We start from the raw sequence: 23,563 nt of genomic DNA on the forward strand, positions 1-23,563 counted from the left end.
CTGCCAACAGCGCCACTCTTAGGCCCGGCTGTCGCGAGCAGGTGGGCTCGTATGGAAATCTGAGCGGCGGTTGCCAGAAATGCGACCGTTGTAATATTTTCAATATAGCAACTTGTTAGCAACTTACTTTTTTTAAGGGATCCCCGCCTAGGATATAATATGGTGTCAATGGCTTCAATTCTATAAATATGTTATTAAAACCACATGAGATTTCAGTTATTTAAAAAAACCCTTAAATTTGTAGGTTGCCATTGTTATCATAGATATATGTCTATGATTGTTATTACCATCGCAATGCACTCTGGGTAGTGGCGTCAATTGGTTGCACGGGTCTCCGTCCATTGCTCTTGTCCTTTGACCAGTATATGCCTTCTGTTCAGCCTTTTCTATTTGAACTAGAGTGGGACATTACTCAGCAGAAAAGCACAGATGACAGCCCTCATCAAATAAATAAAAACAATGAAGATCAGAGGAGACAATAGTAGGGCATAAAGTTAGATATGGTGTCTGTGCGGCAACTGCTCACCTATGCCAACAGAGATGGAAAAGTTGCCTGTTGTAAAGAGCGATCACTTTCTAGCAGCAACCGTTCAAAGTGCTGATACACTAAGAAGTTCATCGAATCCACCCTATTCACAGATATCCCATGTATGACATCACACAAAAATTCTGTGGCATTGCATTGATATTTTTCACTATTAATAACTGCAACTGCTGGATAAAACAACTGAGTTAACCCCCAGTTGTCATGGTCCTGTTTTCCTGTCTGTGTTTCCCTTGTTGGGCCGCCAGATGGCGGCACTTCTGTTTTGTGTCCTGCTCCCCCCCTGCTAATTGTATGATTGTTTCATTGTCTCGTTATCCCATCATTGTTCCCACCTGTGTCTTATCCCCTCCTTCTGGTTTGATTGTTTTTTGAGTTCACCTGTGTCTTGTTACCCCTGTCTATTTAAGTTCTCTGTTCCCTTGACTCGGGTGCTGGTTCCTTGTGTTTGTTGCCGATGAATGTTCAGACCATTTATACCTGCCTGCGGGTTTTTTTTTTTACCTGTTTGTGTTTGTTCCCTGACTTCCATGTACCTGCCTGCTTGTGTTTGTTCCCTGACTTCCATGTACCTGCCTGCTTGTGTTTGTTCCCTGACTTCCATGCACCTGCCTGCTTGTGTTTGTTCCCTGACTTCCATGTACCTGCCTGCTTGTGTTTGTTTCCTGACTAGTTTTGTTTCCTGACTAGTTGATTTGCCCTTGTGTTCTGCCTGCCTGCGTTCTGCCCTGACCGTGTTTGAGTTCCTCTTGTTTTCTGTTTTATTTAGAGATTTTGAGTTCGTGTTTTTGCCCTTCGTGTCCTTTTCTGTTCCCTGTTTGCCTTTATTTTCTGTAAGTAAAGTCTTTGTTAATTTTCTCCCTTTTGAGTTTCGTGTTTTTTTTCCACTCTGCGCCTGGGTCCCAGCACCCGTACCGTTACACCAGTGCAACAATTTTACATCATCTACCTACCCATAGTGCACTGCATCTAAAATAATCGCAACCTCCATAGGTAAAAATTAAAAGCTGGGTTTCAAAAAAAACCCTGAAATCTCATGTGGTTTTTACAACATACACTGAACAAAAATATAAACACAACACTTATTTTTGCAGCCATTTTTAATGTTTAAATAATACCTCAACGATTTGTTCTTTGTGCACAAAGATCTTATTTCTCTCAAATATTGCCCACAAATTTGTTTATATCACTGTTAGCTAGCATTTCTCCTTTGTCAAGATAATCCATTTCCTGCACAGGTGTGTCATATCAAGATTCTGATTAAATGCCATGATCACTATACACAGGTGTTCCATATGATGGGGTCAATAAGAGTTTTTTGTTCAACACCATGTCACAGATGCCTCAAGACTTAAAAGATCATGCAATGGGCATGCTGTTCTCCCCCTCCCTGACCTGTCTATATCCACTTTTGAATTCCATCCTGTCTCTATCACCTACCCTGCTAACCTCTATATTATTATTTATCGTCCCCCGGGGCCCCTGGGAAGCTTCCTGGATGAGCTAGACACCTTGCTCAGCTCCTTCCCTGAGGACGGCACCCCGCTGATCCTCCTGGGAGATTTTAACATCCACCTAGAGGCCTCCCAGTCTGCTGCCTTCCTACCACTATTCCACTCCTTCGACCTCTCCGTACAACACTCTCCCCCAACCCACAAGGCAGGCAACCTCCTAGACCTGATCTTCCTGAGGACCTGCTCCAGCTCCAATCTTACGGTTACCCCCCTGCATACGTCTGACCATCACTTCATCTCCTTCTCCCTCCCCCTCTCTCCACATCCTCCCTCTCCTCCTCCCATCCCCACTGTCACTGTCCGCCGTAACCTCCGCTCCCTATCACCCTCTTCTCTTGCTCCCAGAGTGACTGCTTCCCTCCCCACTCTTCAATCATTTTCCAAGCTCCCCACTAACTCTGCATCCTCCACCCTAACCTCATCTCTCTCCTCAGCACTCGACTCCCTATGCCCCTTCGTTCCTAGGCCAGCACGTTCATCCCCTCCCAGTCCATGGATGTCTGACATCCTACGCACCTCCAGGGCCAGCCTCCGCGCTGCTGATAGGAAGTGGGCCAAATCCAGGGACCCATCTGACCTCTCAGCCTATCAGTCTCTCCTGACAGAATTTTCTTCTGCTGTCACTGCCGCTAAGGCAAAATTCTACCAAACTAAAATTCATAACTCCATTTCTAACCCTCGTCAACTTTTCTCTATTTTCTCTTCTCTCCTCAGCGTGCCACCTCCTCCACCCCAGTCTTCCTTCACTGCAGATGACTTTGCAGCATTCTTTGACGAAAAGATTGCAGACATCCGCAGCTCCTTTGCGCCCCCTGCCCCCTCCGCGCCCTCCGCCCCCTCCACGCCCTCCGCGCCCTCTGTGCCCTCCGCCCCCTGTTTCTCCACATTTTCTCTCCTCTCAGACTCTGAAGTTTCCCAGCTTCTGCTCACCCACCGCCCTACCACCTGCGCCCTCGACCCTGTCCCCTCATCTCTCCTCCAGGCAATCACACCTGACATCCTCCCTTTTATCACCTCCCTCGTGAACTCCTCCCTATCTTTTGGATGTTTCCCCTCATCCTTCAAGAGGGCCCACATCACCCCGCTGCTGAAGAAACCCACACTAGATCCTTCAGTCATTCAGAACTACCGCCCGGTATCTCTCCTCCCTTTCCTATCCAAAACACTTGAACGTGCCGCATCTAACCAACTCTCTGCTTTCTTCTCTCACAACAACCTGCTTGATCCCCACCAGTCTGGCTTCAGGCCTGGCCACTCGACCGAGACTGCACTCCTCTCGGTCAGTGAGTCACTCCATGCCGCACGAGCAGCCTCCCTCTCCTCTGTCCTGATTCTTCTAGACCTCTCCGCTGCATTTGACACTGTGGAGCACTGTATCCTACTGTCCACCCTGGCAGCAACAGGGATCTGCGGCACAGTCCTTGACTGGATTGAGTCTTACCTCTCTGATCGTTCCTTCCAGGTTGCCTGGGCGGGTAAGGTATCACCACCCCGTCCCCTCGCCACCGGAGTTCCCCAGGGCTCAGTCCTCAGTCCCCTTCTCTTCTCCTTGTACACCAGATCCCTTGGCCCTGTAATATCTGCCCATGGCTTGTCCTATCACTCTTATGCCGACGACACGCAACTCTTTAGCCGCGTTTCCACCGCAGGAACAATACCCCGGAACTAGGAACCTTTTGAGGAACTCAGTGCCTTTCCACCGCAGGAACTAGGGTCTAAATTTAGTTCCTGGGGCTTTATTTTACCCCCCAAAAGGTTCCTGCTCGGGGGGTAGTACTTTCCGAAAGTACAGGAACCTTTTGGGTGGAGCTTGCAGCGCTGAACATTTCTGATTGGTCGAGTACTCGCAGCATTTTTTTTGTTTTCAGGCGCCATGTTTAAAAATATGCAGGGGCAATTTATTTCCGATTTATTTTCATAATAACTTCAAATCAAACTTGTATGTTATGCGGCGCAGTAGCCTACTTTTGGTTATAGCCTGCCAACGTCTTGGAATTATAATGTGTGCTCTTCTGCTCTTTTCTTGCTTTAGTATTCGTTTTATAAAATGCTAAGCATTCGTGCTGGGACAGCATATTACGTACTAAAACATTCAAACGGATTAATTCGGTTGCTGAATATTTTCTTCCGGATTTTCTTTGTTAGCCCGTTGTAATTGACTCAAAACGTTTGATACAGTTATGTGAGGTATGCGGTAGTTCTGCGTAATTAACATTGGTGATACAGTACAAGCAAACTGGAAATCACCTTCCGCCCTTTTTGTCAGGGTAAAATAACAGGTTAATTCTAGTAATAGTCCCTTTAGCTTTTTCAGACTGCCGTAATTTTACTCAATTTTACTGCCATTTTTCAATTCCACGAAAAGACCAGGAAGACTATGGACTAATTTATGGTGCATGGTTCGTATCTGGAGGGCACACTTCGCTGCTCGGCTAGCAGTAACTTCGAAGGAAAGCAAACGGTGGCTGTACCACTGCTAATTTAAATTTTAAATTAAATTCACGCAAGTCCGAGTTTTCGTTCTATTCTTGTCATTTTGCGATTAGCCTATATGGAATTGACGACGAGAAAGTAATCAAACAGCAAATTGTTTACAACGTGTGCATGTTTTCTGCTGTTGTTGCCAGTATATAAATGTGAATGCATTCTGTCGCTTCGGATGTCAAGACATGAAAGCGAATGTTCGCATAAAAACACAATGAATGTGTTTGAGAGGATATATGAAAATCAATAAATACAAAAGTAACCATATATAGTCATTGTTGGTAACCCGTTGTATATAAGTGGAATAAACCCCTCCGGGCTGTCCCGGTTATTAGAAAATAATGTAGGCTACTTCGGTGGTAGTAGGCTATGGGGTTACAGAAGAAATCATATGACAGATGGACCGACGACAACGTCAGTGGGCTAATTTGCCTAATCTTTGCGGTACTTTAGACCCCGGTGGAAACGCAGACAACCATTGGCTGAAGGAACCTTTTAGTTCCTGGTAAAGTAGTTCCTGGGACTGAAAGTTCCGGGTAATTTTGGTGGAAACGCGGCTTTTCTCTCCTTCTCCCCATCGGACACACAGGTCCCTGTCCGCAAATCCGCTTGCCTGAGGGACATACAGAGCTGGATGGACAATCACCACCTGAAGCTCAACCAAGGGAAAGACGGAGCTAATCTTTATTCCTGCTCTATCCTCTCCCCTCCTCGACTTTTCTATTTCCCTAGGGGACACCTTAGTGACATCATCACCCTGTGCCAAGAATCTCGGAGTGGTGATGGACAACAGGCTGTCCCTCTCCAAGAACATCGCAGCAGTAAGCCGGGCATGCAGATTTTTTCTATATAACATCCGCAGAATCCGCCCCTTTCTCACCACCTACTCAACCCAGCTCCTGGTCCAAGCAATGGTTCTATCCCGCCTGGACTACTGCAACTCTCTTCTGGCTGGACTACCGGCATCTGCCACCAGACCCCTGCAACTCATTCAGAATGCTGTGGCTCGTCTGGTCTTCAACCTCCCCAGACACTTCCACGTCACTCCCCTGCTCACTACCCTCCACTGGCTGCCTGTTATAGCTCGCATCAAATTTAAAACATTGGTCCTAGCATGCCAGGCAGTCAAGGGATCAGCCCCAGCATACCTCCACAAGATATTCAAACCCTACATGCCAGCCAGATCCCTCCGTTCTGCTACCTCAGGACGCCTAGCACCTCCCCCTCTTCGCACCTGCACTTCCAGAACACGTCTCCTGTCTGTTCTGGCCCCACGATTGTGGAATGACCTCCCGGTGGAGGTCAGAACAGCTGAGACACTGACCCATTTCAAACGACGACTGAAGACTCACCTCTTCAGGCTGCACCTCTCCCCATCCCTCCCTACCCCCCTGTAAATGACTGTAAGCTTAGGGTTGTAACTAGACAGCTGTTTCGTAGGTGACTTAGGTGCATTAACTGTCTTAACTACTGCTTGTATTTTTTCCATAGACTGAGTTGTTGCCGTTGTCGTTGTTAGTGTTAATCAGTTTAACCTCCAGGGTCCAAGTTGAACTATGCGGTTGTTCCCTGCACTTGGACCGGTACTTCTCTCTAGGGGTTTCGTCATACTTGTTCCTGGTTATGGTTATACACTTTGTTGTACGTCGCTCTGGATAAGAGCGTCTGCCAAATGCCTGTAATGTAATGTAATGTAATGCTGACTGCAGGAATGTCCTGTAGAGCTGTTGCCAGAGTAATGGGTGTTCATTTCTCCACCATAAGACGCCGCCAGCGTCGATTCAGAGATTTTGGAAGTTCGTCCAACAGACCTCACAACCGCAGACCACGTGTAACCACGCCAGCCCTGGACCGCCACATCCAACTGCTTCACCTGCGGGATGGTCTGAGGCCAGCCACACGGACAGATGATGAAACTGTTTGTTTACACAACCGTAGAATAGTTTTTTTTGTCATTTTATTAAGCCTATTTTTGACATGTCTCATTGCTGCATAATTTCCTGAAATTATTTGGATCTTTCTTTCTTTGGTGTACAGATGTACAACTATCTGATATTTAAATGTCCACAGTTATGACTGTTTGAATGTGGTCAATCGTTATCTGCTTTTCGGCGACAAGAAATTAGTGTTGGTGCATCTAATCCAGGAGTGAGATTTATACTTGAGAGGCTTCGGTAAGATTAAAATGAGTTTAATCAAAAATATTCTCATTAAACACCAGACTGATATCGTAAATGCAGACAAGCAGGCGTGTCTCCAGAGATGAGAACTCTTAAGGTAAACAAATGGTATCGTAGATGGGAGGGCAGGCAGGGATGTCTCAAGGTCGCAGCATACCGAGACAAGCGAATTATATACTACTAGGCCTACTGAAAAACTACAGTGAATAATCTAGATTTAACGAAACGGAAATTAAAATATGTATTATATATAATTTATACATTAAAACCCATGAAGCCAGCATTACGTCCGGCGTATTGTTAGCCTACGGAGAACTGAGGGTGTTGAGCTAAGTGCTACGTCGTAGGGATGAGCGAGTGCACCATTATCTGTATCTGTTCAACCCAGAGACTGTAAAAAATATAAAAGATATTGACACATTTTACTCGGATGGTACCACAGTCTCTGGATGGTACTCGTGCTCGTAAAAAGTACATTATCCCTGCCGGATACTCGTTTCATCCGAGTCAAAGAGATTCGAATACCTTTGTCCGAGTATTCGGCTCAACCCTACTACGTTGTAACCAGAGAATTATCGACCGTTAATTCTAACTGATAGGCAATCATAAACGACTCGGTTTACACACACCAAGTAGCCAGTGGCTAACCGTTGGTATCTTTACTTTCAAACGAACTCTTTTCCTAAATAAAGGAGGTCAGGTAACTCCCATTCGTGGCGTGGATGTTACGTCTTTTCCGGTCCTTCCACTAGTGTATTGGGTATTTTTATACGGTCTATGATTGGGTCCGTCACAGAGGTCACGTGCTTCCGGTTCCCAGCGTGGGGGTCCTTCTGGTGTAGGTTGCCCAGCTTCCTGCGAGCAGGTTCTCCTGGAGAATATGGGGATTTTTCGCTTCTTTTTTCACTTTGGCTTGGAACGCAGGCATTCGTATAATCCATCCATGAGTTGCTTTTTCAGTTCCTGTTGGTTGTGTTCTTGATTAAAACTGTTTACGATTTCGCGCAGCTCTGTTTCTAAAAACAGCAGGTAGGTTCGTAATTAACGTGATAGCTCACATTGCTTTGTCGAGGTGGCTTACCATATCTAACCAATGCTTGACAGTAATACAGCAGGCTATAACCTCTTCACATTTTCACGTTCTGCTGTATCGCGTAAGTGGAATATACGTTGTGAGGAATTTGTAGCAACAGATATTTTGATGATTTCATTAGGTTGTGGTTTTTAACCTTTTTAAAAACGGTTGAGGACTGCAACACTAATAGGCTAGCTGCTAAGTATTTAACGAGTTAAACCACACGTTACTGGCATGGTTTGTAATCAGTTAAGACATGTATCAGTTCGTACTGGAAGTAGCACATTCTGGAAAAGTACTGTAATATTTTGTTTCTGATTGTAGCAATCGCCTACAGTATGATATAAATTCCTCGTGTGTCAGTGCCAACCAGGGACAGCAGCTCCACAGGACACACACAGATTTGTGGGTGGAAGGAAGTTTTGGTTTCCAAGATTGTCCCCATCTCATCACGGAAAAGTGACACCTCTGGTCAGTCTGGTGTTGTGGCTCATTATGTAACCAGTTATGACAGCACTATCACAGACAGGTGAGTAAAACCTGTTTTCAAATAAAGTGAATGATATGATTATTATTTTTAAAAAATATGGATCATGCCCCAGAACTGAAAGTGAAGAAAATATTCTAGGATTTATTTGAAAATCAATTCAATATCGAAAACTGAAATGATTTGGTTGGATAAGTGCCCACCCCACTTGTAACACACATTGACACACCCAAAGGCCCCCCACAGCAAAATCACCATTCATAGTGCACCACCAAACATAGACACTGAAACAAGCATTTCGTCCTGCCCGAAAGCTCTATATCAAATTCCAAGAGCCGGTTTGGAACAGAGTACTATGTTAGTATGTACTGTTTATTACATAATAAGAGAAGTTAGTATGAACAGCTACCACAAGTTTTTTTAAATTTTTTTAATTGAGTATACTCAACCACATCACAGTCCTGCAGCCTATTAAAAAGCAACAACTAAATAAAATTTAAAAAAAAACATAAGCACACTAGAAACCCACCTTATTAGATTTACAAGATTTCACTAATTATTTGTGATATTATTCATTGAGGTATTTTTTAAAATCAATGGCCACAGTAATTGTTTCTATCAAATAGACCACTTTTTTCATTAATGTCCTTGTTTATGTATTCTTTTGTGTACAAATACTTGCCTTGTAATACATTGCGGCTGCACATCATATGAGCAAGAATGGCAGCCGAGCCAGTTGGCAGCACAGAACTGTGGTTAGCAGCATGTTTAGCAGTGTTGTTTTTGCCACAGCAACCTTGTGATGACAACACACAGCCGCAGTGTATCATGGAAGATGTCTCTATCATTGAGTAACCATTGAGCCGCAAAATTTGGAAGCTGAACTCACTATAGCCGCTGCATCTTCATGTCAGCCTACCACCAAGCTCAGTGATAATGGCCATGTGATCCATTAGCAAGCAGCTAACAAGTCCCCCGAGAGCAGATTCCTCCCCTGCTCATTTTGCAATGAAAGAACCTCCTTCAAAACCTGTGCAAAGGGACTTATCAGCCCTGGATAGGCCATCCGCCCAATCCACTTCACAATTTAGCTGCTCAGCATATAGATGAGAAAAATTGAAGATGAGTGACTCCCAATCTATACACTGGCAATGTGTGTGTTGTCTACAACTGCATTGGTGTGGAATATTCTAATCCCACGTTCACACAGCGAGCAACTCAGTTGTCCAGTTGCTGGAAGTCCATTCATTCTCTATGTAGCTGAGCGACGACCAGAAACCCAAGCAAGTGAGCAACCAAAGTTGCCTGAAAAATGTTGCCCACGGTTTATCTTTCTGCGAGCACTGCCTGTGAACAACCGATCAGAGTTTTGGGCTTCCTGTTTCTCCAACCGATATTATAGCATTTTATGAATATTTGTTCCGCTCAGTGAGGAAAAATGGGGGAACAACTTATCATGGTACAATCACACTTGGTGTTATACAATGTTTTTTTAAAATAGAGTGCAGGGACCAAGTGATAGAGCGATCGGTAGCTAGGCAGCTAACTAGTGAGAGAGCGATATGGAGAGGTCGCTAGCTAGCTAGCTAGTGATGGGGATAGAGAGGTCGCTAGCTAGGTGGCTAACTAGTGAGAGAGAGAGAACTTTCAAGATAGCAGTAACAAATAATATGTATTTATCAGTGTCCTGGTATAACTATATGAGACCACTAAGAGGATACAATGGGAAGCTCCTGCTCTTTCCCCTCCCTCAGCCTAGTACACTTGAGCAACCCACTGACCAAGTTGCTTGCTGTGTGAATGTGGGGTAAGGACTAATTTTGATAGGCTATCTGATGATACATAGGAACATAAAAGCTGAAAACAAACTGCCCCATTTCAAAATGTGTGAATTTTTAGGTGGTGTTCATGGGAAATTTATATGGTAGACCACAGAAATATGCCAGTGTCATGTAGATTATCCAAATGCCCTCAAATTTGCCTGGTACCCACGATTGGAAGTTGATTGGTGGTGCTACTCATGAGCACCAATAAGCTTTTATATTTGGAATGACACAGGTCTGGGGATGTGCATAAAAAATATTTGGAACACCTTTGGTCTTGATTGGTATGCTGGGTACAGATGGTATAACGATATATGTACTCATACCAAACCATTCGCTATGTCAATATTGATTCCACATGTGCTGCAAACCTTTTTTTTAGCGTGGAACTTAAATTTCATATTCCGAGTTTCTCCAGTGATTTGGTGTGAATGTGCCTTATTTGGTGAAGCAAGGAATTATGTTCAGTTAGCCACTGTTTCCATTATCATAACAACTGAAAATAAAATTTATATTTCACACTTATATTTCTTCTGCTGTGCCAAAAATGTACCAAAGCGTCAAGTCGAAATCGAGGTACATGCCAAACCAAGATTTCTGTTTACTGGTACACTCCTACTGAGTACCTGTTAAGCATATTCAGGATTTATAATATTCATATTTTTTAAACTTTTAAAACTAATAATTATTATAACCTTGATAAACCTTGGGTTGAATGGATTAATCTTTAATTTTTACTCAAGCAATTTTAAACTCAGATTTTGGCGGGTTCAGTAGGTCCACTTACCCGGTATTACTTCTTAAGGGTCCAAACAGTGTTGACACCTAGGTACAAAGTAGTGTTTTCTGCCGGCGATGGCGTACAATCAACCAGTAATGAGATGTGGCAAAACATGTCATGTACTCAGGTTGATATCCATTAACCCTGTGAACAGTAGGTTTATAGGGAATGGGATTGTGACACCATCAACAGCAAGTCTGCCATCTTTGGAGAATACGGTGCGAGAGAGATTAGGTAAATAGTTAGGATCTTAGCATACAAGATGGTACAAATGTCTACAAGGATACAGTGCCATCCACCGGTTGTTTAAATTATTTTACTAGCTATGTATAAGGTGCTACGTCCCTGTTGAAAGTTTTTCCCCCCAAAATTCTAAGTCAGTGTTCTAGAACTTGATTGCGTTCAATTATCAGTACTGATTGTTACATCAAATTAGAATGTTCAGTTGAACTAATCATATATTTGTGATCTTGCAGCTTTAAGGGTTAAATGGAAAAACAGATTTCTAGATTTCTAGGTCCAGCAAGGAAAGCTGGTCTGTTTTTCTTCTTGCCTATTGAAAACTTTTTAAACAAATAATCCCAATTATTTTTTTTCCAGACCAAATGATACATTTTTATTTGATAATTTGACAATTTAACACGTGTCAAAATATCAGGCTTATTTATGGACCATTTTTAACACTTCTGTCCCTTGGTTCCCTGCCAGTGAGTTAATTGGTTCCATAGTGAGAGATGGATGACTTCCTGGCAGAACTTTGCCAGACAGACCCTCTGGATCCCCTTCCAGTGTGGCAAAATGGAACAATCACCCCCTGTTTTAACCAGCTGGTCCTTGGCTCCTTGTCACATTCTGTCCTTGCTGTCTCTAGTGCATGTTACTTGAGTGCACACAGGTAGGTCACAACATGGAGGTACCATGCTTTCTGTGCTTGATGAGATCATTTATTATGTTGAAGTATCTGTTTAGACATTCAGTAATGTAGATGCAATACTGATTATATATTAAAATGACAGTCTATGAATTCATGTGCAATTGCTACTCTGCAGGACATGGCACAGCCCTATACTCTAATCCTCTTTTCCCCTGTTTTTATGCAGATACAGCAGCCCTAATGTCCCTTCCTCATGCAGTTGGAGCTGGAGGATGGCTATTGCTTTACTGGTTGCCTTATTTTTCATTGTGGATGTAGTCATGGTTATCCTCCTAAACCAACCCATTATGTACCTGAACATCCTGGCTGATGGATGTGGCATTTTGGCGTGGTTTGTCCACTTTGGGGCACTAGCATTCCTGCAGCAGTTTAACTGCACAGGTCCTGGGAACAGGGGACCGTTAACACTGTTAGTACTGGCCATTCTGCCTGCTCCCAGCCTTACCATTAACCTGGTCAATTTTTGCAAGGATTCCACCTATTTAGACATATCTCATCCCTTCAAGATTGTACGTTTGACAATTGTAGCCACACAGTTATTTTTTCTTTTGATCTACCTGCTCACATTTTTTATTACATGTCATAGGCAACGGGTAGAACATCTCTCCATAAATGAATCAGAGCAGGCCTCCCTTATACCCAATGATTCTCACTTCGACCAAGATGGACAAATTGTTGGTGAGGACGGTTGCAACTGGGTTTCTCAACTCTTCTATTTTTGGCTGAACCCCTTGATGAAACGTGGCCAGCACAGTGAACTGAAGAGGCCTTCAGATGTCTACCTGTTACCCCGCCGACTACGCACCAGGGCCATCTGCCAACACTTTGACCAATGCTGGCAGGTGGTTGTAGGACATGGAAGGGAGGAGGAGCAGATGAGGAACAGGCTGACGCCTGGAAGGAGCATTGAGAATGGCACTTGGAGCCAGCCTGCTTCACAGGAAATTCTTAATGATTCAGGGACGTGCATAGCTGAGGAGCCTGAGGTCAAGCTCATACAGGTGCTACACAGGGCCTTTGGAATTAAATTTTACCTCCTCGGCCTATTAAAGCTGGTAGGGAACATGCTGGGCTTTGCTGGGCCATTGCTCCTCAACAGCCTGGTGAGCTTCATGGAGGTGGGCCAAGCCCCTGTTAGTAAGGGTCTGTGGTGCTGTCTTGGTCTTTTTGCCAGTACCTTGCTTTCTGCCTTCCTTCGCAACATCTTCTCATTTGAAGTGTCCAAGGTGTCACTCTCTGTTCGTGCTGCCATCATTTCAACTATTTACCGCAAGACCCTACGAGTTGGAAGTTCCACACTAGCCAGTTTCTCCCTGGGTGAGGTCGTCAATTTCATGAGCACAGACACTGATCGGTTGGCTAATTTCTTCAGTAGTTTCCACGAGTTATGGAGCCTTCCCTTCCAGTTTGCCATCACCCTCTATCTGCTTTACCTGCAGGTGGGGGTGGCCTTCCTGGGGGGACTTGGCTTGGCACTGTTGCTTGTGCCATTAAATAAAGTGATTGCTACATGCATCATGCAGAACAGCAAGCAAATGCTCCAGCAGAAAGACACTCGTGTCAAAGTAAGCTTCCTGAGTAAATTCAGCTCTGTTTATAATGAAATAGTGAATTCAGCACTGTTTATAATGAAGTCTTAATAAAAACGAATATTTGTAAAATAGTAATAAAACAGTTTTCCTGCCCATTGTATTCCCAGCAGGACCAGCACTGGAAATTCCTTCAATATCCGATGACCTTTCATTTCAAATGTTTTTTTGATACATTGCTTCCAGAGATTATACTAAAGTTTTTTTTATAACTTTAATCTGTTAAATTGAAAACCTGTTTCAGTGGTCTCATTTTTGTGCCCTCAAGCTAATGTCAGAGATGCTGTTTGGAATACGGGTTATGAAGTTCTACACCTGGGAGCCACACTTTATGCAGAAGATCGCTGACTGTCGGAAGCAGGAACTCCGCCACCTAAAAACTATCAAGTACCTTGATGCCGTGTGTGTATATACATGGGCTGCACTCCCTGTGATCATCTCTATTCTCACATTTATAACATATGTTCTGCTGGGTCACAAACTCACTGCACCCAAGGTCAGTGGCCTTTTTTGGGGGGAGGGTGGCATGATTTTGTGTTAGTATGTCAATTTGAAATATGTAAAGGGCCTGGTAGGCTAAGGAAGAACTGTATAATTGATGACCAAAGCCAGTGTTTCCCATACATTGACTTGGGTGGTCCACCCAACTAGATTTGTTCCCGCCCAAAAAGATTTCTTGTGTTTAGTTATTTCTGTAAGCAATGCCAACTCATTAACTATTGTTTTAATGTTGTCTCATCCCCATACAAGAAAACATCACAAACTGTAGAGTACATAAAAACATACAAGAGTTAATGATTACACATTTAGGTACTATATCACATAGTGTGATAATGCTTTTGCGTTATTCTTTTTATCTGATATCAATGTTTCACCTTAAACCTTTGTAAGGGGCACGTGCTTTATAATGGACAAAAATACTTTTATTTGATTTTTGGAGAGGTTTTGGATGTGTTTCAGGACCCCTAGATACTTTAAGCCACTATACTGACGAAAAGCTTCTAATTCCCACATGAAATGATGTAACAGTGAGTTTCTTTAGTCAAAACAGTTGCTTTGTAGTGAAATGCATGATTATGTCGTGATTTACAGCAATGCATAATTTAGACATTTTGGATAGATTGGGAGACAATGGCCACACTGCTTACTTTTTGATTCATAGATTTTTAGTAGTTCTGCGTATCCACCCTTAGATTTGACACACTTGGGTTTTTTGATCCAGGACGTGTAGTTTAACCGGCTGTATATTTGCAATCTCTCAGTATTTCATTGCAAACTAAAAAAGAGCAAGTTCATTTTTGATTTTTTGCCTAGACAGTTGCATTTGTGGCACTTTATTTCTTCCTAAATTATGAACTAATCTAAGTTCGTATTGTAAATGGTACAGATGTCTTGCTTCATTTAAGCCATTTTCCAAGTATCTATGATGCACACATCTGGAGTTATAAAGCTTTAAATAGGGTACCCCCTAAATGGGCAAGGGTTGGTCAGATTTGGCATGTGCGCAAAGGGGTTAAATTAAGTATTGTTTTTCCCTGAAGACTGTTTTACCATTCATGCAATTTAAAAGCTAGTTCAGACTAAAGATTCACTGTGCGAACAGCTGCAAAAGGTTTGCAACATTCTACAACTGACCTGTTTACATCAAAGTGAGAGATTACACGTTTCATATGATGTTTTTATCCTCTTCCTTGTTTACAGTTATTTCCTCGGTTGCAGTGCTCACCTGGCAAAAATCTATAGTTCAATATAGCGAAAATGGACGAAGAGTATACACACAGCAAAAATCTAAATTTACCTTTGTTTCTTAATCTCACCCATCTTTTTCCTGAGCAGTATGCTTATTGAAAAGCTGCTGTCACCGTTTTTTTAGGACGAGACTATTCGTATACCCTGCGCTGTTGAATTACCCTGAGTTAACAAAAAATGTATGTTGTCGCCGATGGAAACACCACCAACCTGAACACACACCTTCCACCTCCCCTCTATCCACACCCCCCATCCACTTCACCACTCACCAATACAAATTTTCTATGGGAAACACTGAAATCACTCACCATAATGAAGAAAAGCTCACAAACACGTCCTGTTAATTCTGCTGGTGCTATTAATGAATATATGTGAGTCAGTACTTTCAGCAGCCATACATGTCCAAACGATAGCACCCCTCCTCCATGTATCACAGATGAGGGGGGGAAGCTTTGGATCTTTGCCTTTGTCCACAAGACCTTTTTGCAGAACTCTGCAGGCTCTTTTTGGTACTTCAAAGCAAACTATAACCTAGCCATACTGTTTTTGCAGCTAACTACTGGTTTGCACCTTGCAGTGTAGCCTCTGTAGTTCTGTTTATGACTTCTTGAGGCAGTAGTCACTGGCACTTCCACACCTGCCTGCTGAAGAGTGTTTCTGATGTGTCATACAGGTGTTTATTATGGTGAGAATTCATCAGTTCTAAATTGTACAGTTCTTCCTTAGCTTACCAGGCCCTTTGTGATTACTGAGCTCACCAGTGCTTTCTTCTCCAAACGGTTGATTTTTGGTAGGTCTACAGCTTGACCTCTGTCCCTGACTGTTTTTTTTTTTCATATTTCTGAGCCGCATAATGGCTTCCTTGACTTTCTTTGGCAGAACTCTGGTCCTTACTCTGACAAAAGCCAATAATAGGCTCCAAAGGCAATGAAAAGTCTAGAATCAAGACTAGATACCGGAACTCTCGTATACTTGCAGTAAAGAAGCAATTGAACACACCTGACTGATCAGAAAGATCTGTGGAGCCATTTGTTCCAAACATTATGGCGCCATGAATTGGGGAGGGCTATGTATAAAAAGTGCTGTTATTTCTACATGGTGAAACGAAAATGTGTTAAAATGTTAAAAAAAAAAATTAGGGAATGCAGAGCAGAGAAAAAAAATATGGCTGTGTCCCAAACAGAGCTCACCATATGTCAGCTTATGAACTTTGTTGCCGTGGGAGTGATGAAATTCAAACTCGCTAAGTTTAGTGGAGGCAGCAGTCACAGCGCAGGTTGGGGAGACTGCTACTTGCACTGGGTTGTGTGTTAAATGCCTTGTAGTTTCATGAAATCTTTCACTTGTTTTGTTTTGTGATGTTGGAATTTTAAAAAGAAGTTCTTATAATGGATTTCAAAACACAAATTAGTGTTTGTATTGTTACCATGTCTTGCAGGTGTTTACAGCACTTGCCCTTGTGGGCATGCTGATTCTGCCTCTAAACAGCTTCCCATGGGTTTTGAATGGTATCATTGAGGCCATGGTGTCCTTGGATCGCATACAGTGCTTTCTGAGGCTTCGCAACCGGGACTTGAACACCTATTACAGCCAGGGTATGGTGGCCACATTAGCACTGTCCTATAAATGCAAACATTTAATGTCTATTTGAGGATGTGGATATGCTTGTTTTTACCTTGTGTCCCCACAGTGGCCCCTGAGGATCCTCAGACAGCTGTGCAAATGGAGCAGTGCACCTTTTCCTGGAAAGGGCAAGATGGAAGGAACGCTCAAGCTCTGGGAGAGACAGGCATGATTGGTCCAGAGGGAAGCCTTCTGCTCCATAACCTTAACTTTACCATTAAAAAGGTCTGCCGTCAGCTGTCATTTCACTATTACAGCTGCATTAAACACACACACATTAATTCAGACACAATACATTACTGTTTCTGACACAACAAAGTAGGCATGTAGCAACTTTGCATTCAGATACTGTACCCTCAGCATGCCCTTGGCTTTATACATGTGTACCACATAAACAGATTCAACACACAGAAGAACATACATTTTAAATAGATCTGTACTTATAAAGAAATGTATACATAACCTGCTACGTGTATACATTGCCAACCCGTAAATTGGCAAATGCATTCTTTCCGCCTGATACAATCTCCCCATTCACTGAGAGCATTCACAAACAAATTTGTTACTGAACATATTGTGTTTTTTATCTTCAGATGAAAAGCTTTAACAAAAAGTTACTGTGTATCTATAGGTGAATTGTGCTGGAGGGCCTCAACTATGGCTGGGTTATATATCACCACGATAATTATCGACTGCAATAATGGTTTTTGCCACAATATGTATTGTCTTTTTCTTTTTGTTTTTAATTATACCCAAAGCGGTAGTAAACTACCAAACTAAAGAGGCTGCATGAAGGGCTTCCAGGGATAAAAACATAACCACAAGACTGTCAATCAGCACCAAGGTCATGCAGTCTCTGTGTAATCATGTGATGTGTTTTTGCCAATCACATGGAAGTTGTGAGGTCTTGCTGCTGATTGGCTGACTTATGTTCACCAAAACTTAACAGTGGCGATGTTTTTTCCAAAAGCATTTCACACAGCCTCTGAAGGGTGGTTGTTTGCTACCACAGCAGATACAGTGCTGAGAAAAATAAAAAAAATGAAGGCAATACACCATACGGTGGTATTGACCATTATTGCATTCGATAATTATCTTCATGGTACATCGCCCAGCCCTAGCCTCAACAACTAGTGGTGTTTCTTATTAAAATATGTTCACACAAAAAATGGTGTGAGCCCTGCGATAGATTGGCGGCCTGTCCTGGGTATATTCCTGCCTCACGCCCAATGCATGCTTGGATAGGCTCCAGTACCCCCCACGACCCTGCTCAGGATAAGCGGGTATAGGTAATGGATGGATGGATGGATGGGATGGCAGGTATACCATTCCGCCAAGTTATGGCTTGATGGGGCGACATGCCCCATACCTATACAGCACTGAGAGTTTGGTTGTATTCTATATGCTCGTAGAAGAAGTGTGGTGAAATTTGCTCCCTTTCCCTCTGCCAGTCACTCCCCTCCCCCTTTCTTTCTCTCTCTCTGCCCCTCCCTCTCCATGCTTTCCCCCTTGCCACTCTGGCAACAGGAGGTCTGGAAGATTATAGAAAATGACTACATTAGCTCTGTAGTTTACTAATCTATTGATTGAGGTCCATTAAGTTTTCATCAATTTAATAAGCATACTGAATAATAATAAACATATTTTGAGAATGTATTTAAATGCTCACTGATATAAAACTATATAAAGTCAAAAAGAATTTGATTGACCTTTCAGCATTATTACAGGTTCATAAAGACAGTTGTCATTAAAAACACTGAATTATTTTGATGTTACAATAAAACATCAATACTAAGTAGACTAAAATTTTAAAATGTTGCAATTATCTAAGCTAAAGTCCAATATCTCATATCTAAAATCCGCTGTCATTTAGGAGTCTGCACATATAGGGGATTGGTGATCTCCTGTATCTCTCAGTTCGACATCTTGGGATGGCCAGTTTGTTTGAGTTCTTTGTATGAAGAACTGTGAGTTCCTCCCTGAGGGGGGTAGCCAGTCACTGAAGTTGGACTTTAGCAGCACCTAAATCCGGCGTAAGCCTACATGAGACGCTCTTGAACTTGATATTATGTGCGAATTTGAATGGCTTGTATTAGAGTAATGCAGTAATTTTAGATAAAATAAACGGCGTAGTGATTTTCAAACGGGTGAATTACCTATTCCTTAGCAACTTTCCAGTCTCGTAGAGTGTTTTTCCACACTGTTTCAACATGAATGGCAGTGAATGACGTCTGTCTGGACAAAACGTAAACAAACACGATATCTCAAAAATAAAGCAATTTTGGAAAAAATGGCCAAGGTTCATGTAAACTATGTGGCCGATGTTGACAATGGACAATGACATGTAGTAACACTGGTGTGGTCCTTTAATCTTTGAGTGAACCAGTGTTTGTGCATACAGCCAGTTAGCTCATTAGCCAGGGTAATTGGTGGAAACAAGAACCTGCATACACATCGGCCCTCCAGAACTGCCCACCCCTGGTATAAAGCATGAGAACAACTTTCGTTCTGTTTTTTTAAATTAATAAACCAAAATGCCACCACTGGCAGATGTGAAAATGTAACAGTTCATTGGTAAGTTGATGTCTGGGTCATAGCTAACTATACGCTTTGCTGTGCAACAGGAAACCACTTCTCATTTAAACTGCATTTGTGCAGAATTAAGATCAGTTTTTGAGCTTTTTCCAAGAATGATTCACAGAGGAAAATTTATGTGTTTGAGGCATCTGTACCATTCTGATTATGACCAGTAAAGACATGCTACGTTAAAAATTTACAGTAGACATATTGACCTCATCACTTATTGTGGCTTCTTTTTATGGACTAAAATAAGCAGAGGAAATATTGGGCATGGGCCATTTATGGCTTGTACATTTTGTGTGTTAATATTCACACCCATCATTCTAATATACTGTATAATAAAAAAAAGGTTTTTGATTTTGTATATATTGCAGTGAAAATTGGTTCTGTAGATCAAATGAAATGTTTATGTATTGATGCATTTCTCTTGGTCCCCAACAGGGGTTCCTTGTTGCTGTGGTCGGGAAAGTGGGCAGTGGAAAGAGTTCTCTTCTGGCAGCCATCACAGGAGAACTTACCCGGTAGTGCTCGACATATTAAGCTGGTGGCATTATAAAAATGTTTTCACATGGTTCTCCAATCATCAGCTATTATTTTCAAATTATAACATCTGCTCATATAAATATGCAGCGTGTGTCAACTACACAGTTAAACAATTCCAATTCTAACGTCTAACATAGAAACTTCCAAATAGTTAAGATGCCTTGATTTAAATGCTTGTGAACTCTGCAGATGTCAAGGTAGGGTGTACGTCCAAGGAATGGAGAATGGGTTTGGCCTTGTGGCTCAGGAGCCCTGGATTCAGCATGCAACAGTTCGTGACAACATACTGTTTGGGAAGAAATTCAACAGCAGCTTCTACAATTCTGTGATTGAAGCTTGTGCACTCACCAGTGACATAAATGTGAGTATATGTGGCTGTCTTTAGTCCCATTTCAGTTCTTTGTCAGTCTCATTCTCTTTTACATCTCCCTTGCGAATAGTGATGCGAGGGATTACAATCAATGGTGGCTGTCTCCAGGGGAAAAGTGCTAATGGTACCTGATATTTCAAATAATTAATCATTAATTGCAATGATGACCCGGGAAAAAAATAATTCCTCATCCTAAGGATACTAATTTCAGCAGTGTAGTGCCCTATCACTATGTGCCCTGTACCTGCCCACTGGGACCCATCCAACCACTGACCAAGCTCATTTCTGTTTAATTCAGCAGTTTGACATGAGTAGGCTACAGGGTGGTATGGCTACTTGGCATATCTACTGGGATACAAAATCTAGGAAAAGTACAATTACTGCTAGTGTAATTTGATATTGATTTAAAAATGGATGGGATTGCTGGGTGATTAATACTATAAAGGTACTGTTCTGTTACAAAGGCACATGGATGGGCTTGTCAGTCAAACACCCACAGGTCTGCTTTTTGAGTCCCAAATGAAATATCTTCAACAAGTGTATGTGTGAGCCTGGCTTGTGAACTGTGGTCTGATAAGAAGCAGGGGCTGCTTGTCTGTGCTGTCCCAAATTAGTACTGTATGTTACAGCAGAGAGTGCTGATAAAATACAATTGGGCATTCTAAATTGCAGAGAAAAAAAGGAAAATATTTTACAGGTATTATAGGTAGGCACTATAGGTAAGATATGTACATATATACTTTTATTTTTCTAAGGCTATCATAATGTATGTCACAGATTTCAATTAATAAATTATTCAAATTCTTAAACTTGGTGTAGTTTCGTGTTCCTTTCAAAATTTATCAAGTGTGGGAGGGCGGCACGGTGGTGCAGTGGGTAGCACTGTCGCCTCACAGCAAGAAGGTTGTGGGTTCGAATCTAGGCTTCGGGCCTTTCTGTGTCCGCGTGGGTTTCCTCCAGGTACTCCGGTTTCCTCCCACAGTCCAAAGACATGCAGGAAGGCCAATTGGAGACTCTAAATTGCCCATAAGCATGAGTGTGTGAGTGAATGGTGTGTGTGCGCTGTTATAGATCGGCGGCCAGTCCAGGGTGTATTTTTGCCTCTTGCCCAATGCCCACTGGGATAGGCTCCAGCATCCCCTGCGACTCTGCTCAGGATAAGAGGGCATAGATAATGGATGGATGGATAAAGTTTGGGAGTTTGGAACATCCTTCATCCCCAATGGGTTCTTATCTCAGAGGTTATACTATACAAGATACCTTTCTGAAATATGCTACTGTATTTGTAAAGTATAGTTTTTGTTTCTTCTGGAAATGTAATGCTGTAGTGGTTCTGATTGAATTTGTCGGCCTCTAGATTTTGCCAGAAGGGGACGGGACTGAGGTGGGAGAAAATGGAGTGACACTGAGTGGAGGACAAAAGGCTCGTCTTGCCTTTGCACGGGCTATTTACATGGTGAGCAATCGGACTAGCAAGGAAAAAATCAGCCACCTTATGGCCATTATTATACTTTATACTGTGCGTTCATAACATACAGTGTACTGATATGCATGCTCTATTAGAGCCAAATTGAGTTAATTGCCCTGCGGCAGGCACGTGTAGAGTGGGGAGCGTCGGGTGCCCAAACACTTGCCCCTTTTATCCCATATGCCTGATGTGCCCCTTTGATTTGATAAAAACAATATTTGTACTATTTCTCTTGCTTTCATTGAAATACCTTCATTTTGGTTAAATTGGGATGGCAGGTATGCCTTCCAGCGAAGTTACGCCTTGGCTGAGCATGCACCATACCTATATAGCACCGAGAGTTTGGCACTTTTCAGGGTTCCCCACAGAAATAACCGCAACGACCAGAGACTCTCAGCTCTTAAAAACATTAATTTCTGTACCTTCTGCTCCCATTTCAACAGACAGAATTCACAATTTCACAAATCCACACAAAGACCCAAACTAAGGGGATTTTGCTTAGTCTCCTTAATCTTCTTTCACTCATTACATTGCCTTGCTGGGTAACTAAAAGTAAAACATTTCAACTATTTCTTTTGCATCTATATAATTTTTTCGGGAAAGTAATTTATATTTCTGTATTCATACAACTGAAAATAAAATATACCCACACTTTACAGTTTCGCGTTCGGCATTGGGTAGCATTGCTTTGGAATCCAGCTTGTTGAATTTGTCTGAGCTAAGATAGGCAATACTGTTGCATGCAACTTGACACAATAATTAGTTAATAATGGGAGGCCAAGATTTGAATGAATGACTTGTAGACAGTGCTTTGTATGAGTAACTTGGCATTTTGGTACGTTGAAAACGTGTTTTTCATCAGATGTATTCTTCCCAATAACTGGGTGTGGAAAACCAGTTTTTCTAGGTTGGTGTGCCCTTTTCTCACTTTCAGTACCTGCCTGTCAAAAGATCTCTGCACAACCCTGCCCTGCAGTATAACTGAACACCAGTTTCATTTGAGATAAATTGATTAAAGTACTAATTCCCAGTAAAATACATTCATGTCAGCATTAATTGATCCACTCTTTTCATTTTAGGAGAAGGGCATTTACCTTCTTGATGATCCTCTGGCTTCAGTAGATGGAGATGTTGCACACCACCTCTTAGAAAAATGCATCTTGGGAATCCTCAAGCACACAACAAGAATCATTTGTACGCACCGTATCGAGTTTTTGGACAGAGCGGACATGGTGATCCTTATGGATGGTGGGACAATCATAAAAACAGGTATCAAATGTTCTGATGCTTTTTATTGGGATGGCAGGTATGCCATCAATCAAGTTACAGTCAACATATTTTTCTTGTTCATTTTAGCCAATTACAATATGCAACTCAAATATTCAGTTTACTCTTCATGAACCATGTACAGTATGTTTGTCCTAAGTGAAAAATTGAAGCAAGTGCATTTTCTTTACCACCAGTGCACTGTATGTTCATGTAGCATTAGTTCTCTGCAAGACTAGCCTACGACTTATGTCACTGGCTAACCGTTACTCATATGAAGTTTAAAACCTTGGTGCTGGCCAACAGGGCAGTTAATAGAACTGCTCCACCATACCTCCAATCAATCTTCTAACGTTATATGTTGGCCAGATCTCTCTGTTATGCAACCTTGGAGCTGTTGGCTATCCCCTCCCAATGTAACAGCATTTGCATATGTTTTATGAATTGTGCTATTTCCAATCACAATTGGACATGGGGGTGTGTGTCTTTGAGATGGCACAATATTTTAAGTAACCAAATGAGGGATGAGATTGAAATATGAAGAAACACTGGA

At 42.3% G+C, this 23,563-nt stretch overlaps 1 protein-coding gene across 6 annotated transcripts in view; it reads left to right on the top strand.

Annotated features, from left to right (window-relative positions):
• Nucleotides 1-7,497: 7,497 nt before the first annotated feature.
• The window catches only part of abcc10 (ATP-binding cassette, sub-family C (CFTR/MRP), member 10), a 36,017-nt gene continuing 19,951 nt past the window's right edge, over nt 7,498-23,563 (top strand). The window contains exons 1-11 of one of the 6 annotated variants that reach the window (XR_010328601.1): nt 7,498-7,751; nt 8,122-8,326; nt 11,597-11,783; nt 11,989-13,387; nt 13,680-13,907; nt 16,599-16,755; nt 16,851-17,008; nt 19,805-19,884; nt 20,096-20,267; nt 21,634-21,732; nt 22,824-23,013. Coding sequence is in view for 5 of the 6 variants with exons in the window: in XM_064324437.1 (XP_064180507.1) it covers nt 11,623-11,783; nt 11,989-13,387; nt 13,680-13,907; nt 16,599-16,755; nt 16,851-17,008; nt 19,805-19,884; nt 20,096-20,267; nt 21,634-21,732; nt 22,824-23,013 (2,644 nt within the window). In the remaining variant the exon portion in view is untranslated. Of the gene's footprint in view, nt 7,752-8,121; nt 8,327-11,596; nt 11,784-11,988; nt 13,388-13,679; nt 13,908-16,598; nt 16,756-16,850; nt 17,009-19,804; nt 19,885-20,095; nt 20,268-21,633; nt 21,733-22,823; nt 23,014-23,563 lie in introns of those variants that run through there. The other 5 variants (XM_064324437.1, XM_064324440.1, XM_064324438.1 and 2 more) reach the window with 5 other exon arrangements.

This window comes from Anguilla rostrata, chromosome 2 (assembly GCF_018555375.3).
Source record: "Anguilla rostrata isolate EN2019 chromosome 2, ASM1855537v3, whole genome shotgun sequence".
Classification (NCBI taxonomy): Eukaryota; Metazoa; Chordata; class Actinopteri; order Anguilliformes; family Anguillidae; genus Anguilla; species Anguilla rostrata.